Source organism: Capsicum annuum, chromosome 2 (assembly GCF_002878395.1).
Source record: "Capsicum annuum cultivar UCD-10X-F1 chromosome 2, UCD10Xv1.1, whole genome shotgun sequence".
Taxonomy (NCBI): Eukaryota; Viridiplantae; Streptophyta; class Magnoliopsida; order Solanales; family Solanaceae; genus Capsicum; species Capsicum annuum.
Window position 1 is genome coordinate 139,710,729 of NC_061112.1, and position 18,861 is coordinate 139,729,589.

Consider the following 18,861-nt stretch of genomic DNA (forward strand, 5'->3'; position numbering starts at 1 on the left):
TATAGAGCAGATAATCTAACTGCAGACGAGAACACTTTTTTTGATGGGAAAAAAAAAAAGGACGCCCACCGTGGGGCTCGAACCCACGACCACAAGGTTAAGAGCCTTGCGCTCTACCAACTGAGCTAGACGGGCTGATGACTTATAAAGTAACTAATCCTACAAAGTTTTGACTTCTGAAATACTGTATAATCTGATTCAGGATTTGGGCACTGTTTGTTAAAGTTCAGGATCATGGCTAAGGCAGCTTCTAGTTAATTTTAAACCAGTTTCTCAATACTTCTTCCCATTTTGATGTCAGCAGACATGAATGTTTGCCACAAACACTTCCAAGGTACTTTGTACAACATGTCTCACACTAGAGGAACAAGAATAAGAGGGATTTTCTCAGATGGTAAACGCTCTCCATCTACAATACAAAGATTGTTGATTCAACACATTAAAGGAGCAAAAAAGATGAGAGAACAATTTTTTCTTAATGTAAGTGGTACATTGGATATATTATCATGGGCACACAAATCATGCCATGGCCAGCTATGATCTAAATTCAAATTGAAAAATGGGAATCGTCAACTCAAAATTATGACAAAATCTTGCAGAAATTTTGTACCATTTGTCTTGATTTACCAAACAAATTATTTGTTAGGCAAGTGAACACACGTGTGGCAGAGGACCACCATTCGTCTTCATTCTACATATATCTAGTTTACGGCCATCACATATTGTTTTTACGTAGAAATACAAAGGACATAGAAATCTTCCAAAAATTGATGACAAGGATCAAGATTTTGGATGATTTTTTCCACTACCATATATTTCCTAAAACACTAGGACTATAATAATAATAATAATGCAATGGACAACCATCCACCCGTGGATCGACCCTACCCAAAGAAAATTTAACTTCCATCAATCTGGAAGACTATGAAACTTGAACCAAATAATAATCCAAGTAGACCCTCTTGACTGTTCAATCTTATCAAAATGATTGAAAGTAACAAAACATAAAACCTTGTACTAGGTTTGCTACCTTTAACATAGAGGTATATTTTCTCTTGAGATAATAAAGGATGTGGGTAACATAAATTAATTGTTGATAAGCAGCATAATATAGAACCAAGTTTATTGGGCAAGTTAGGTTTGTTTGATTTGAATTAGTGGATTTTGCTCAATGGGCATGATGTTGATAGGCAGCTTGTTCTTCATCTTCACTGTTGGGAAGTAGACAATCTCATCCTTCTTTGCCACCCATCTGTTCATTAACACAGCAGAAAGTGATTGCTCACATTAGCCATTGTTCTCTTGTATTATTTTCAAACACCACTATCTTTGGTCCATAGCTACTTGGTTAAAATATAACAAATCAGAGTACTTATTCCCACTTTTTTCCTTCTTTTTTTTTTTTTTCATATTGCAACAACTATGTCTCAATCCCGAGCTAATAGTAATATATTTCTTTTTTTCTTGTTTCGGGTTCATGGTTCAATATAATATAGACCGGTTTTTTACCTGTAGGTGGTGACGAGATGGTGAAGGAAAATGGAGATCTCAAGCCTTGAAAGTTCTAAACCAGGACATAGCCTCTGCCCACCACCAAATGGTGTAAACGTGTTGCTGGTAACAGCAACTCCAGCTTTCTGCCAAGCCAAATATTAGTTAGAATTCTAGCTAATTACCATTCATGTCACATATGATGTACATTGTACACTGCATGAGATTTTTCACATAATTAAGTGTGTTAAAAATTGAAAAAAGAAAAGCTGACCTCCCATCTGGAGGGATCAAAATTGTAAGGATTTTCATAATTTTCTTCATCCATGTGAACTGAGGTGAAGGATGCCAAAACGCACCATCCTTTTGGTATCAAATGCCCTGCAATTCACAACCTCAAATATATACTCATTAAGCACTACAATCTCGAGTTAGATTTATGGATGGTCACTCGACTTTTACTTTATTACAATAAATTAAACTGTTTTTTGTAACACATAACCAAGCAGGTACAATAGTTAAGAGGCCTAAACACAGTAGGGGGATATGTTGGATCATAATGAAAAGAAAACAAACCTTTGATTTTGACATCTTTGAGAGCTTTTCTCCAAACTGCATTAATGATATTTGCCAATCTCAACGTTTCACTGATAACCTGCCATTCCATAACAACTGGTCTTAAATTATTAATCTTCTTTTCCTAGTGAATTTCAAGAACTTGATCAATAACCGTTTTTTTTTTTTTTTTGAAAAAAATAAAATTAAACAGGATTAAAAGTAAATTTTTTCTTTTTCTTTTGAGACCTTTTTTGGGGGTAGGGTGACACTGTGAGTACATTTAATAGGACTTGAACCTACATATGTAAATAGTGCAACACTAAACTGAAAAAGCATGACAATTTATTTTATAGCATAAAAATGGAAACTAACATTCTGAGTGAAGGGCAATGACATATAATCTGTCCAACTATAATCCGCAGAGCCACTTATCTTGTGCTGCTTCAATTCCAAATTCTCCTCCTGCATATATTATTCCAGGAAAACAACAAATTTGTGACAAAGAAAAGGAAATAAGACTAAGAAGCCTCCTTGGGAAACAAGAAGTAGTAGACTATTTATGTTTGCACATCATTAAAACGTCCTTTTCTTTTTTTGGATCTGAGAGGATTCATATCGATAATCCCAACTTATTTGAGATTGAAGCGTTGTTAATGTATTAACCGTATGCCTTTTCTAATTTTAACCTTGAACTATCCTTCACATCATTGACATTGAGCCAATATGCTTAATAGACAGTACAAAGGATTTGAGCTTTGGATCATATAGTCTTCACTAGTAAGTTCATTGATATAGAGCTATGTCTCAACCTTTGTCTTCTCCAATAATTTAGAATAATCCCTAGAAAATTGGTCGACATCTAACTAGAATTTCATTCCAATCTCAATATTGTTGAAATGGATCATAACTAAGGAGTAACACTTTATATTGTACTCCCTCAGTTTAAAAAAATAATCTATTTTGTAGTCCGTATTTTAAAAAAATATTTAATATAACAAGCTTAAAAAGCATTTTGACACACTTAAGACAACTTTAACTATAACAAAATTATAAGATTTAAAAATCTTTTTTATTTTCTTAAAATTCATGCTAAATCAAAATAGATTATTTATTTATTTTTAAAACGGAGAGAGTAATAGTTTTTTCAAAATAATATACTCCCTCCATTTAAAAAAAAATGACTTACTTTCCTTTTTAGTATGTTTAAAATAGAATGACTCTTTTTCTTTTTTGGCAATACTTTAGTTTCAATTTTCCACATGGCATGTTTAAAACCACAAGATTAAAGGACATTTTGATACATTTGATACAACTTTAATTTATTCAAAAGTCTTCGAGTGAGGTGTAGACAAATTATACCACAGCTTGTGTTGTGGCAAGATGAAGGGACGAAGCCAGAGAGACTCCCTTGCTTGCTTTTGCTTACCGGATAAGAAGAATTATTAGACCTATTAATTATTACGTAATAGACTGTAGTGAACCATAGGGAAGACCCTCGTGGTCTCCCTTTAACTTGCTAGGAAACTGAGATCACACTCTTTCCTATTCCAGACAAGTAGTACGAGATACAGACTCTATCTCAAGCCTACTGCTTCGTATAGAGTCAGGATTCAGGGATTTCAAACACTCTAATGAATTTTATTTAGGTTATTTTTTTTTTTTAAATGGAGTAGTATAAAGAAAACTAAAGTGTGTGGGCACAAGTTTAAACAAGAAGAGCACGGGGTTGTAAATAAAATTGGTCCACAACTGACAGCCGTTAAATCAAATATCGTACGGCTAAAACATATAGTCTTCCATACTTCTTTTCTATTTACTCCGTTTCATATTAGTTGACTCCTTTACACTTGACATATCCATTAAAAAAATACTTTCTCCATTTTATAATAAATAAATTATTGAATTTTGATATATAGATTAAGAAAAAAAATCAAAGATATAAATTTAATATAATTTTCCATTTTTATCCCCTTTTCAAAGTACAGAATCATATTTATGTCATTCTTTTTCAGTTGATGGGCCTCTTGATTGTCAAATCTTCAAGGATAAATTTGAAAAAAAAATTCAACGATTTACTTATTTTGAAACACCAAAAATACTCTAACAATTCATTTATTATGAAACGGAGAGAGTATTTATTAAGGGATTTATTTTATCAAATTAGCCTTATTATTATATTTTGAAAATATAAATTTTGAGTAAATATACTTTGTTTAATTATTTAATGTTAAGGATAATATTGAAAGAATATAATAAAATTTTCTTAATTTCATCAAAAGAATAACTAAATTGAAATAAATATTTTTAGAAAGAGAATCAGGAGTGTTTATTTAGTACATATTATTTTTAAAAAGTTTTGTGCGTCCCAAATTTTGAAAATGACTTGATAAAAGGTCAAAAAGATAAAATTAAATAAAAGCTGAAAATGTTTCCCCATCATGTGACTGTGACATTCAATTCCCCCCACCACCCACACGTGGGGGCATGCAACATTGCTCCCAACCGTTGATATTTTATCCCAAGCAAGCCTATCCGTCCATCTTTTATATTCCAAAAGAGTCACCTTTACTAAATAACTTCCTTCTCATTTTCATACAATCTTTTTTACCATGAAACAGAATTTCACATAATGAAAAAGATACTATTAAAAAACTACTTTTATTAAGAGTATAAGTTAGTAATATACTTTTTGGTTGTTAAATAAAATTAGATATAGTAACTAGCTATTTGTAGTTGTATGTTGTTTTAATTTGACAAGTAACTTTTTCAAAAGGATAGCGACATCATACCAGCAATCGAGCTAGAACGACAGGGTTGTCACTAAGAAATTTCACAGCTAAGGTGATCGCCGTTGGTACCGTCTCTTCTCCAGGGATCATCATCTCTATCAAGTTGCCACTGATGAAATCAGACGGCAGAGGTTGCTTTGCCCCATCAGCATTTCCTAACAGCACGTCAATTGCATCATTTGGTAACCCCTTTTCTTCCTTTTTCTCCATCCTCAATTTTCTCTCCTCTACCATCTTCCCTACCATTCTTGATAACCTTTCTTTGGCCTAAACAAACCCTTAAAAACAATGTTACAACTCACTCATGCATACAAATAATATAATTGCATTTTATACGATGTGGTGTCAGTGTATATAAGTTAAATTCAGAAAGAAATTAGTACCAGCTAGTTACCTTTAAAGATTTGTAGAGAGTGGTTCCGGGAAGTTTAATGGGCAAACAAATCAAGCCTTTGGTGAATTCTTCAAATTCTTTCTTGAGCAAGTTCAGTTCTTCTCCAGGGCCCACGCTTAGTATCAGCTTGACCAGTACCTCAAATGCAATCTTCAATGGCCAACAAAGGGAAATATCACAAAAAATGACCTCTTATATAGATGTTGGACAATATTTTGTACATGTCGATGATCTATAAAGTTAATGTAGAACATTATGTAGCTGGAGTATTATTATCACATGTAAAAGATTGATTAAGAATATGATAGAAATACTATAGAATTCAAATTTTGATTTCAAAAGGCAACAACGACATACAGGAATACTTGTCAAATTTCATTATTACTAATGTCAAATTAGAACAAGTACTATAGGTCGTACCAGCCCCAGCAATTTAGTGAATAATAGGAAATTGTCTACAAAACCTAGATCAGAGTCCATGAATTTAGAACCAGCATCATCCTATTATACATATGCATTTTAATTTCTTTTATATATAAAAATAGTTCAAACTGAAAATGATGAGTTCAGTTGAACCTATAAAAGTTCGTCCTAAATTCTTGCTTTATAAGTTGCCCATACATATATAGGATGTGACGTCAGGGACGGAGCTAGCTTTTGCCTAGGGGTTCATCTGAATCGTCTTCAATGAAAAAATAGACTATTTATACATAATTAAAATTAGTTTTTATGTATATATATAGTAGGTGTTGAAACCCCTTATACTAGTTTTTCTTTAATTAATGAACCTTCTTAGTTGAAATTTTAGCTCCGCATCTGTATGAAATTTAGGGGAGTGGGCTCAAATGATACATGCAACAAGTGGTGGTAGTGGGGTACGAGCAGACATAATATAAATGCATGCATGTGCAGCAAGAATTTGGATGATGATAGAGAGTGTGAGAGAAACAGACCTTTTTGGCTTCATCTTGTACGTACACAGAGTGTTGTTTTTCAAGCCATGTTGACAGGAAATGGCTCACGGAGGCTTCGATGTCTCGTGTAATACGTGCCTTGAGTTGTGGTGACTTTAAGAAGCTCCCAATTAGTCCATGCACTCTCCTATGTACTGGACCATTCATTTGCAATATGGAATTCTTCCCAAATAATTCTGTTATTGATTTAGGATAACATGGTATAAATACATCCCCGTTGTTCTGTAGAATCGCCTTGTTCACCTCTGCATCAGTTGATACTATTATTCCTTTTCCTAGTATATTACTTTTGAACACTTTCCCGTACCTTAAAGGAGAAAAAGAAAGTCATTATTTAGTCTGTTTCGCATATGTGCAAACAGTGGTATTAGAGGGTAAATTTTCACAAAAGGAGATTCAAACTATGAAAAGTAAATATGCAAAGAAATTAATTAAAAGGGTTGAATATGTACTATATATACACAAAACTAATTTTAATAACTCATAGTATAATTTTTTTTTGTCGAACGCCCTTAGTCCTACTTGACTCCGCCCTATTTGCAAATTAAGTAGGGAAAAAGGGTTCAGTGAGTTTTAATGAGGAAGCTCGATTAGGCTCTGCAATTCAGTTCCTAGCTAGGGTGGAAGAGAGGTACAGATAACTGCAAAAGAGTGATGTGGCAGCTTTTAGCAGGTTGAGCAATGCCTACTTAATTGATTGCCAAATCTTTTTCCATGATTTTGGCGGCCAAGCCACGCCACATGCATGACATTGTAGTTGGTAGTTGGTACCATTGGTTAAAACAGCGGTATCATCATAATGATTCTGCAATAAAAGGATGACTACATGTTTCTTCCTGCAAAATCCAATTGATCTTCCTTGGCTGCTTTATAAGTTATCTTGTTCGCTTACTACTTAGCAATTCGCCTTCTATATGCAAATTTAGAATTGGAGGGCATAGATAGCCGAGGTTATAAGGCATGTTTATGTTATGCCTACAACTAGTTAAGCAGAAGTCTAACATGACAATGCAGATCGCATATAAGAATTAAATTAGTATTATTTTAGAAGTAATTTGATTGCGTAAATAATAAATAACTCAAAATAAAGGCATAATCGTCACGGTTTATGAAGTTTCGAGAAAACATTTTCTGTATATGTCTATGGAACACAACATGAAGGTAAGGATAGAAACCACAGCGGACATGAATTATAAGTGAGGGCCCACTAATTTTGGAAGTTTATATATTATTATTAGCTGGTGTTGTCAATATGGGAGTAGTAAATATTGGAGAAACAAAAAAATTATAGAGATTCAAGAAATTATGTAAAAGAGAAAAAATTAAAGCGATATCATCATCCTATGAGAATATTACACATTTAATTACTATTCTCCTTTCAGTCAACAGCTGGTACTTAGGACACAGTATAGAGTACTCCATTACATTTCCAATTCTCTTTTGTCTTTTCAAATTAGAAAAATGAAAAAGAAAGCTAATTATACTATTAGTGCTCCCTTCTTTTATTTTTGAATTTAAATTTGTCATATGATATATTTAAAACTATAAAATTTAAATATATTTTATATATTTTATTTTTTTATTACATTTTCAATTTTTTTTCATACTTTTTCAAGTTTTTGTCAAATTAAACCTTGATAAACAAATTGAACCCTAAACAAAATGTGTACTGAGTCAACAGATTGAGACCCACGGCCCCACGTGCATGACCATGCCATGACGCTTTTATTTAAGAGAAGAAAATTCCTTTAAACAATATACTCCCTCGACAGTAGGGTGACCATGATATGGTATATATTGAATCGAAATTTGTAATATTATGATTTTCGGTATTATGATATTTGATGTCATATATGGTATACATTTTAAATTTTTTTGATATATGATATGATATTTGGTATTTATAAATGACATACCGAATACCATAAAGAAATATATAGTTACATAAGTAACTTTTATATATATATATATACAAAAAAAAATAACAATACTTAGTATTAGTATAAAAATATTTAGACTTTGAAACTTTCGCTGCTCTATCTTGATTGAAATGTCTTTTTGGTGTAATTGACTAGTAAAATAAATTGTTTGTACTTCTTTTTCAATATTTCTACATGTGTAATACAATTTTATGATACACTTAAGACATATTTTTGTAAAGTCGAAGTAATAATACTCTAGTATACGAATATATATTGTTAAAGTAAAACAAATTATGGTTATCGATTATCATACCATAAAATACCGAAATCAAACGTCAAAATACGAACCATATCAAATTAATAGGGTATGGTAATGGTATAATGTTTTTAAAAATCGAATACCAAAATCACCGTATCGAAATTTCAAATACCTTACCATACCATACCATGCCCACCCCTACTCGGTAGCATAATAGTTGTTCATTACTAACTCGATATATATATTAAAAATATATTATAATAATTAATAGGGTTTTTTTATTTATTATTTTTAAAATATAACATATTTAATGTCTTAAAAAGAAGTTGTGAATTTTTTTTAAAATATAATAAATTTAATGTCTTAAAAAACATGATAAATAATATTTAATAATTGTGATAAAATAAAAAATAATAAATCATGCATTAATTTTTTTGAAGATTTTAAGAATTTAAAACTATCACCCTATCTTTAGGTAAGATTCTTTTTATCGAACAAAGATTCAAATAATCCATTTCAAATACATTAGAAAAAAAAAAAAAAAAAAAAAAAACCAACAAATCCCCTGTTTTTTTTAAGAAAGAAGATGAATAAGATTTTACCAGACTCTATAACTGATATATTTTTGTTTTTATTTTTTTTTTCAAAAAAAAGTAAGAATTGCTGTTAATTCAACAAGAAGAAGAAAGAAGAACATATATGTATATGCTTACAGAGACTTGCGTTTCTCCATGAAAGTAACAGGACGAGCAGTGTATCCAGAAGCAATGAAATCCAATGTTTCTCCTATAAATGGCCAACCTGAATTCCCTCTTGGTATTCCAATCTCCCTTTCTTTCTCTTCCTTCTCAATTTTTCTCATCTTATATATGAACCACACAGCTGTTACTACCCCTGTTCCTATACATATCCAAATCCAACTTTCTAACTCCCCTTTCACTTTCTCTTCCATTCTCACAACAAAATAGAAAACCTTTGTGCTTTTCACATACAGAGGTTCCCAAAATTAGCTACTGTAAAGTTTGTGTTGGAGAAAGACAAAGAGATATACAAACAGAGGATCTTCGTTTGGGGTAAAAGAGATATGAAACTCATATGCTGTGTGTTGAAGTAATTACTATAAATAATATTTTGTCAGCCTTAATGTATAGGAGTACTATATTTTTTTAACAGTTATAAAAAGAATATCAATTTTTATATTTATTATTTATTTTTAATTTTTAATTTTATTTTAATGAACCTGATTTATAATCATAATCCACACAAATAATCTATAATTTATTTGATCATAAATTTTTAAAATCATTTCACATTTTTAAAATTTTATACTCAATTAAACTATATTATGAAATAAATTGAGACGAAAGAATTAATCAGAATAATTAGAAGGAGGCAAGGAGCTATTATATTACATTATATTAATTTAATTTGTTTTGTCTTCATCCCCTGTCTTTTTCCATACATATATACCAACGACAACTAAATTACTAAATTTTATGCATCTTTATCCATTTCTTTTTCTCTAGCATTTGAAGTGTGTGAACTTCTTTTCTTAATAACTATTTATTAATTATACTTTCAACGCGATGTGAATTTATTTAATGGAGTAATAGATTTTGCTGAACTTTTATTCTAGCAGTATATATGAGGTATATAATTATTTCATCTAAAATATTAAATTATTAAAAAAGTTAATTTTATTTAGTTAAATGCTCAACATTAATCTTATGAAATTTCATTTTTTTTCTTCAATTGGTCACGAAAATGAGAAAAATCATTAGATTTTAAATTTAGATTTTAGAGAAATAAAAAATTAGTAAGTAATTTTTTAACCTAATATTTATACAGATAAGAGATACTCCATCACGTACATTACAAAATTGGATGAGGTGCATTAGGAAAAGAAATAAACGATGAAATTCATTCACTCTTGTTTGATATTATATTTATTTCCCTTGCTAATAAGATGTTAATATATTGATCTGTAGATTCAGATTGATATTAAGTACTCTTTGAATTTTACAGGCTCATAAATTCTTTTCCTAATTAAATATTTAATCTTAATATCTAAATCAAGTCAAACTATGACCTTATCAAAAGTCAAAACTTATGAAAAAAAATCAGATTATAATTGATTATCTACTAGTTTTGGACAAGTTGTTGCCTCAATATTTGTGGGTTACTGTTTTTAATTACAAAAATGTCAAATTATTATAATACTGCAACCGGACTATGTACAACTAATCATCGTAAGAAAAAAAGAAAGAAAACTTAGCTATGATTTTCTGTCCATATGTAAGTTTCTCAATATTTTCACATGTTATTCAATTGTTATTTCACTAATTTTGTATTGTTAATTACTTTAGTAGTACATGATTATAGCATATGATACTGCGCCTAATTATTACTTCTCCACCAACTTACCTTAATTATGAAGGTTTTGACATATAAAAAAGGTGATCCCGCATTTAGTTTGCTTTTTTTTTTCATCCGGTGTCTAATATCCGTATTAGAGGGCTTTATTCGCGCCGGATAGGGCCCATTCGAGGATAGCTCTTCCTACCAAGGATTTTTTTATACGCACGGCTCAAATCCGAGACCTCAATTTAAGGGAGGAATAACCTCATCCACTGCACCACATCATTTGGTGGTGATGCAGTTTGCTTTAAAGGGAAAGGGAATTTCGCTCACCCTTAAAACACTCATTTGGTAGAATATATTAAAAAAATAATAGTATATGTATTAATCATGATATTATTTAATATTTTATTTGGTGGATTTTCAATTCATATAACTATATAAATACACATAGTTAAAGATAAAATTATTTTAAAACATCAAATCAAAACGCAAATAAAAATAATTTGAATATAATAAGTCCTATTCAATGACATTCTTATATAGTCTACCTAATTATTCGACTTGCTAAAATCCAGGAATATGTGGATCCAATGAGTTCAACCATTATTACCTTAAATTACGAAAAAGCAGAATTTGGTTAAATGGCATCACATGTCTGCATTATGATTTATGAGACATGTCTTTTGTTCTTCCAATACTCCACAATCGAGTATTTGAGAGAGATTAGGAAAAATGCATCAAGTTTGTATGACTTATGAGCTAATTTTTTTTATGATATTATTATAAGTACCTGATATTTAAATCAAGCTAACTTGAATAATTTTGATTTGAATTACGTATTATTAATTAAAAGAAAAAGTACTACTTATTAAAAACAAAAAGTTATCATTCCAAAAAGTTTGGGTTTGAAACTTCATACTAACCATACAACAATTGCATTCTATCTTAGCCTTGTCCACTTTGATGAATAGAGTTACTTAATATATGTTGTTGCTGGAAGATGATAATATTTCGTGAAATTAGTCAAAGCGCGTGAAAGCTGATTCAGATATTGCAATTATTGAGAAAAGAAAGAAAAACAATTGCATTATTCTTACCACGGACCACACTTGTTGATGGTGAGGCAGTGAGCACTGAGCTAGTATAGTAGCATGTACAACTTCAACTTGGGACTTGGGGACCGGACAATGATGATCTCAATTAATTTTTCTATATTATATTAAAAATAGTTGTGCAATTTTACTTGTTCAGTTTAAAAATTCAACAGATGATCTATTATTTTGGTGTTTATTTTTACTCTTGTTATTGAATACTATATTCATTTCTCAACATTTAGATAGACTTATAGTAATTAACATGGATGACATAATAAACTTAATTATTTGTTTGTTATTTTTATGGGATGTGCTAAGTGATGTATGGACAAGTAAAGATGAACGGAGAAAGCATAGGTCGAGTGAAATGATAAAATCCCTTTAAAACAAAAATTGACGACAAGCGGTCATGTCGATCCTCCATCCGAAATCACATTTTTATATAATGGAAATGTATACTATATACTACTAATCTTTTTCGTAATTTAATAATTATTGTATTACTAATATACTACTAATCTTTTTCGTAATTTAATAATTATTGTATTACTAACTTTTGATACTTTATTACAAAAGGTTGAAGAATTCATCACACCAAACATAAGTACTTTGATCATTATACTTCATATTCCCTCAAATTCTTTTTTGAGGTATCATCATTGCCTCTCTTTTTAGTATCTTATACTAGTAGCTGAACTTCCATTTTGTTTTTATTTTTGCATTGGATAATGCAATAAGGGACTCATAGTTTTTCCCCTGCACACAAAATTCAAAGAGGCCTATGGGCTTCTAAACACACACTTGGCACTACAATCCATTAGGATGAACAATGAACGGTTCTTAACAATCTTTCTGTTTTCTTTTCTTTCCGCTCAGTGTCCGATATCTACTTTCGAGCTTAATTAGTTTGGATTCGGGCTGAGATTAAGTAAGGCACACCCTAGAGACATAATGTTTTCTTTATGGTACATACAATATGCATGTATTAGGGAGGAAGGTTAACCCCAATCCATGGTGTATGCTGAAGTTTTTTTTTTAAAAAAAAAAATACTGGGCCTACAAATCCCCACAGAAGAGTAGATAGATAGTGGTGACAGCAAGATGCAAACCTAACCTTAACATTATTGATCATTACCAACTGCTAACATTTAGGCTCGTTTGGTTTGGTAAAGGGATAAAGGATAACTAATCCCAGATAACATGTGTGAGATAACTCATACCGGGATTAGTTATCGTGGGATTGTCGACTTGTCGTGTTATTTTTTTTTCCATCTTGAGGGTGGGATAACTAATTCTGGAATAGCTAATCCCGGAATAACTTATTTCCAACCAAACAACCCTTTAGTAGCTTCTACATGTAAGTCCTCATTGCTCCATCTGGTGTCGAGTGAGCTAGATTTTACTACTATTTTCCTCAACATTTATGGACAGTTTTTTTGTGCCTCTGATTAATACCTGTGAGTTACAATAACACGTGAAGATATCATAGTTCACTTTGATGAACATGTAGTTTTATCTGTAAGGGACTGTTAATGTGAATACAGTGAGCAAAGGTTACCGTAGCTATTCTGGAGATAACCAGCTAAAAAAATGACTGATCTCTGCGTCCAGTTATAAAACTCTTGTGGGAGCAAAAAATCTTTAAGCTACCAAGAATGCTACAACTATTAACAATATTCTGTGATTTCAAAAGAAAGGCAAGATGGAAAAGCAAACTGTAGTACAGAAGCTTTAATAATAGCTTAAGTTCTGCTGGCAAAGGCAACAGTTTCTTCATGCAAAGTGTTGTAAAATGAGCTTAATTTAGTTATAGCCAGTGCTTCTCCAAACAGTGATGCCCTTGAGGATTTCGTTACGTGTACTTCGACATAATCACCAATCTTTGGATTTCGTTTCCCATTGTTATCAACCTTATCTAGGATAGGCAGGTTAGCAAATGATACCCTATGGCCTCTGTCGCTCTTGCCAATTAACTCCGTGTCTGGAGCTCTCTTATTGGGCCCTTCAACTAACACGAGTTGGACAGTGCCAATTTTTGCGTCATAGAACTGACCTGTACTCCCCCGAAAAGTCTCAATTAGTTCTGTGAGCCTCCTCTGCTTGACATCTTCAGGAACGTCATCAACATAGTTTCTATGGGCATGTGTTTTCTCTCTCATGCTGTAAGCAAACATGTATGCCATGTCATAACCAACAGCCTTTACGAGGGTTAGTGTGTCTTTGTGATCCTCTTCCGTTTCTCCACAGAAACCTGAAAGAAACGTTTCAAGAGATTTAAGGGCCAAACAAGTGATATCGCACAGCTCTCATGTAATGCCATCTGCCAGTTAACTACGAAAAGTTTGTCCTCTCATTACATTAGAATAATTCAAGAGCTCCTAAGATCAATTTTTCATTGAGGGAAATCAGGAAATGAAAGTCCCTTAGAAAAGACTAGCATTCTTGAAAAGTAATAAAGTAAAACAAGTATAGTCAAAATACTAGAAAAAAATTAAAATATTTCCCAAAAACCTAAATTAACAGACCATGTCTGATTATAGAATACTGTAGCATGCATGGTCAGCCTCAAGTGAGGTCCCAGTAGTTAAGCAAACACAATGGACTACGATCTTACCACATATGAAGTCACTGCTTATGCCCATATCAGGTATTATATCTCTTATCTTCTTCACAAGATCTAAGTAAGCTTCGCGAGTGTATCCACGGCGCATTCTTTCAAGCACTGCACTGCTGCCTGACTGTGCTGGCAGATGAATGCTTTTGCAGATATTGTACCTGTCTCGCATTACGTACAGCAAATCATCTGGAAAATCTTTAGGATGTGGGGAAGTGTATCTGAACCGCATTTCAGGAAATTCTATTGCAAGTCTATCTAGGAGATCAGCAAATCTTAGACCCACATGTTTAACTTTGCACATGCTGGAGAATCCATCACTAAGTTCCCAACTGACTGCTGGCTCGACCGTATTTTCAACTCCAGATGTATCATTATAGCTATTTACATTTTGGCCAAGAAGCGTAACCTCTTTGACACCCTCTTTCCAAAGTTCAGCGACCTCTTTCACAATAGATTCCACTGGCCGAGACCGTTCTCTCCCTCTAGTGAAGGGAACGATGCAGAATGAGCACATATTGTTGCAACCCCTCATCACAGATACAAACGCAGATATAGAATTTTTGGAGATGCGGACTGGATTAATATCCGCATAAGTTTCTTCAAGTGAAAGTAGAGTATTGATACCTTTTTGACCATAGTCCACTTCTTCCAACAGGCGGGGCAAATCTCGATAAGCATCAGGTCCACAAACCACGTCAACCATCTTATCTGAATCCAATATTTTGTCCTTCAACCTCTCGGCCATACAGCCCAGCACAACTACTTTGGGAGGATGTGCAGATTGTGACCTTCCAATCGCAACATTGCTCTTCCAGTGCCTCTTAAGAAACCAAAAATAATTGAGCCTCTGCCAAACCTTATGTTCTGCATTGTCCCTAATAGCACAAGTATTAATAAATATTATCTCAGCACTCTCTGGGACATCCACACTTTCAGTGTATCCAGCATTTTTCATGATAGATAAAACAATCTCCATATCATTGATATTCATTTGGCATCCGTACGTTTCATGATAGATGCGACCTCTAGGCATAACATCAGATATCGTCATAGGCCTACAACGAAAGAACACCCAAATATCAGCTTTTTCCTGATAAAACTGCGGTTGCTTATTTAGCAATATCAATGAAGATGAAGCTATAAATTTTTAACTGAAACAAGTAAATCGGAAACATAAAGATTATCAAATAAAATTGCTGATAGATCACACTTTACTAGCTCTCTTACCAACGAAGGTACTGAAGTATCTCACTGAGAACAAAACAGAGCAACATATTTTGGAACTTCTGAGGCAAAACATTGCAAGTAAAACAGAATGTTTCAAGTTTTCCTACAGTTCAACATAATAATCTAGGCTTAGATAGTTTTGTATAAACTCTTGAAAACTTTGCTGATTTCTTTCAGTTTGAATAACTGGATTTCCACGCAACTATTTCCTCAAATAGATCCTAAAAGTTTATTTGGAGCTTGATATATCAAAGGTAAGTGGCCAACCAGATAACAGCACTACTGAGACAACACCTTTATTCTATATTTATAAACAACTTGCTGGCACTGGTGAGTGGTGACCTCAATTTCTTCGTATAAACTAATTCACTAGTTATTCCAGATGCTCGCCAAATCTGAAAAAAACCAGAGGTTATTTGTATTCCTCGGAAACCCTTATATGCTCTAAAAAAAGGATATGTCGGGTTTTTGGACCCTATGTTGAGTAAGGGTTCCAAACCTTCCAAAAGTGATAGGTATGTGTTCTTTCTTGAAGAAGGCATTAATAAACTTGTGAAAGGGTTCATTTCCTGATGTTTGCATGCCCCTCTTTTTTTCCTTTTCAATTCATAGACACAGATTCCAGCTCATCACTATTTCTATATTACTTAGTTTCAACTTGCACTAATAACTGAGGACTTGGATGGAAAATGCACATTAGGATGATAATCTAGACAGTGATTAATAGCAAGATGATAAAGAAGAATCCATGACTTCAACAGGATCAGAAGCATCATTATGCGATAAGCTAGCAGGTCATAGTGAGGCCCTTTAGCATGGATGAAGGCGATAAATCATACATATTTGCTGACTACCAGAAATGTCAAATGCACATTGACAATTATTGACCAAAATGTGACATACTATTATGTCAGTTAAGAACCTCACAAGTACTTGTGAGGTCCTCGACAACAGTGGTGCCACTGTTGGTTCTCCTTAACACAGCCAATGGATAAGGGAGCATCACTGTAACAAGGACAGAAAAGGTTCATATTAAGGACATATGATAGTTTTGAGATGGACTTTCCCCCCTACAAGCAGGGATAGCAGACGATTTGACTTCAGGTTTCCACCCAAATAAGGTTGAGCCTAACGTCTCAAAGGCAACCTCAGGCAAATACTCTGAAAACATCAAAACACCTGCTACCTCTGTGCTAGGACAACTTATGGAAGCTGGGGGTGAAGTACTGACATGTAGCTCCGTGTATTGTTAAGTTTGGTTAAGTGAAAAGGGGAGATGTAATTGCCTTTTAAATCCTTCCAAAATTGAGCTGAATGGACAAAGGATATCCATTTTACCAATCTTTCAACTAGATCAGACGATGGGAAGTAAACCATCAACATTTTACTGGAAGATCGTAAATCAGTCAAATTTCTTTTCATTATCTGTCCCTTCTTTTCCGACATGAGATTCAACAGGACCTACCATGAAAGCCCTTTAGCCCAAGTTGGTGGCCGTGATTGATCTGCTTTCTTACAAACACAGAATCAAAAACTTTACTTGCTGCAGGATCCCGAGATGAACCAGCTAGCAGACATTACCTTTACACCCACCAAGTGGCGTTACTTAGACTTCCCCTCAATTGCCTCCAATTCCTAGTCTAACATTATTATCTTTGACATAAATTTTTAAATACTTCTTGCACAAATAGTCTGAGATGAGTTATGTCCACATGAATCCTAGTTTACGAGGGGTAAGAAAAAGAGGAATCAAGCAGCAAGGAGGTGCTAGTCTATCGCGAAAAAGAATAAAAGATATCGCTTTGAGAAAATGTGTAAATAACACATATAAACACCTTCTATACCTGACTGATATTGGAAACTTGATATCTTATATTTAGCAAAGCTGGAAAAGAAAGTTAAAAGGTATTGTGACATTCACCAAGTGGATTGCCCGTCCCCAAGGCTAATGTCAAACACCTCTGGTTCATGAATGTTCTTTCAAACACCTCTGGTTCATGAATGTTCTTTCACAATTTGTATTTCAGTGGAAAAGATTAAATAAGTTGGAGAACTCAACACCGCTTAAAAATTGAGCAAGCTGGAGCTCCAAAGTTTACAGGGTTGGCTATTTGGCAACAACAAAATTCACATCCAATACCACTAGATTCTAACAACTTAGTAGCAGCAATGGACCATTCCTGATTATATGAAATGTTAAAGAAACCATGCTTATTAAATGTAATTGACTTTCCACTCAGACGTGATCTTAATATGTCTGCAATCCAAAAATAAAAACTTGCAATGCAGCATTAACTTACAAAACCATTCAAAAACCGTTAACCCGATGGCATTTTTTCCAGTTCGATTTATGGTTAAATCAGTTTATTGTTTCAGAAGAGGAAATAGAGGAAACTAACTCTGGTTGAACATCGGAAGCAGGAACAGTTTGTGTAGCTTTAGGTATGAAATCGCGGAGGCTTGGAATTTGGTCCTTGTTGGGTAAGGAATTACGAGAGTGACACTGCGAGAAATTCCTAGATATATTAATAGAGAATGTATAGCTCCTTCGAAGGGCGATACAATTGCGGCGGCGGCGAGAGGTTGGTTGAAGTTCTACAAGCTTCGAAGAGAGGAATCTGAAGGAATATCCTTTAGGGAATTTCATGGTGGATAGCGAAGACGCCATTTTTGGTTTGTGTTTCAAGTGTGTGGGGGGATAGATAGGGCTACGATTTTGGGTTCTCAATTTTTTTTTTTTGTATTCTAATCATTTCAAAAAAAGATTACTGAATTTTAGATCAAAATGTTTGGTAGTATTCTTTTCTTGTTTCTTTATTTTGTTTTTGTTATGAAATATAAAAGTAAGAACAAGAATGAATAGAAAGAATAATAGAGATTTATAGGAAAAAATATTCTGAATACAATGAATAAAACTTTTCTATTTATAGAGAAAAATATTCATAATTTCTGCATGATTGATGAATACAATGAATAAAACTTTTCTATTTATAGGGAAAAATATTCATAGTTTCTGACTAAAAACAGACAGTTCAAATCCTGATAGATATCAACTAGATTTTGGTAGATCTTATTAGATCTTTGATAGACATTCACTGTAAATCCATGTATAACACTCCCTCTTAAATGTCCAGATAAATAGATAATGCGCCTCATTAAAATCTTACTAGAGGAA

At 32.9% G+C, this 18,861-nt stretch overlaps 2 protein-coding genes and 1 non-coding gene across 3 annotated transcripts; all 3 read right to left on the reverse strand.

Annotated features, from left to right (window-relative positions):
* Positions 1 to 62: 62 nt before the first annotated feature.
* Positions 63 to 135, reverse strand: TRNAK-CUU. Its single transcript has one exon. It is a non-coding gene; the product is annotated as a tRNA-Lys (tRNA).
* A 796-nt stretch (positions 136 to 931) lies between these two features.
* Positions 932 to 9,768, reverse strand: LOC107860019 (3-epi-6-deoxocathasterone 23-monooxygenase CYP90C1). The gene is made up of 9 exons (XM_016705214.2): positions 9,101 to 9,768; positions 6,186 to 6,513; positions 5,233 to 5,382; positions 4,839 to 5,105; positions 2,422 to 2,511; positions 2,068 to 2,146; positions 1,766 to 1,872; positions 1,510 to 1,637; positions 932 to 1,252 (listed from the first exon to the last, which is right to left on the reverse strand). The coding sequence occupies exons 1-9, from the start codon at positions 9,337 to 9,339 to the stop codon at positions 1,135 to 1,137; spliced, it is 1,506 nt and encodes a 501-aa protein (XP_016560700.2). The 5' UTR covers positions 9,340 to 9,768; the 3' UTR covers positions 932 to 1,134.
* A 3,657-nt stretch (positions 9,769 to 13,425) lies between these two features.
* Positions 13,426 to 18,588, reverse strand: LOC107860018 (CDK5RAP1-like protein). Its single transcript, XM_016705213.2, has 3 exons — positions 18,086 to 18,588; positions 14,457 to 15,514; positions 13,426 to 14,093 (listed from the first exon to the last, which is right to left on the reverse strand). Exons 1-3 carry the CDS (start codon positions 18,352 to 18,354, stop codon positions 13,585 to 13,587), a joined length of 1,836 nt encoding a protein of 611 aa, XP_016560699.1. The 5' UTR covers positions 18,355 to 18,588; the 3' UTR covers positions 13,426 to 13,584.
* Between the last annotated feature and the right edge of the window lie 273 nt (positions 18,589 to 18,861).

Bases quoted from the DNA above. Each gene is read 5' to 3' on its own strand.
- LOC107860019 (XM_016705214.2), bottom strand. From the start codon at position 9,339: ATGGAAGAGAAAGTGAAAGGGGAGTTAGAAAGTTGGATTTGGATATGT. The intron at 1,638-1,765 runs GTCAGCTTTTCT...TTGGCTTGGCAG, and splicing joins TTGATCCCTCCAGATGGGAG to AAAGCTGGAGTTGCTGTTAC. The intron at 1,253-1,509 runs GTAAAAAACCGG...GTTAATGAACAG, and splicing joins CATCTCGTCACCACCTACAG to ATGGGTGGCAAAGAAGGATG.
- LOC107860018 (XM_016705213.2), bottom strand. From the start codon at position 18,354: ATGGCGTCTTCGCTATCCACCATGAAATTCCCTAAAGGATATTCCTTC. The intron at 15,515-18,085 runs GTTAGTTTCCTC...CTTTCGTTGTAG, and splicing joins GCTTCCGATGTTCAACCAGA to GCCTATGACGATATCTGATG. The intron at 14,094-14,456 runs GTAAGATCGTAG...CGTTTCTTTCAG, and splicing joins AAGCAGTGACTTCATATGTG to GTTTCTGTGGAGAAACGGAA.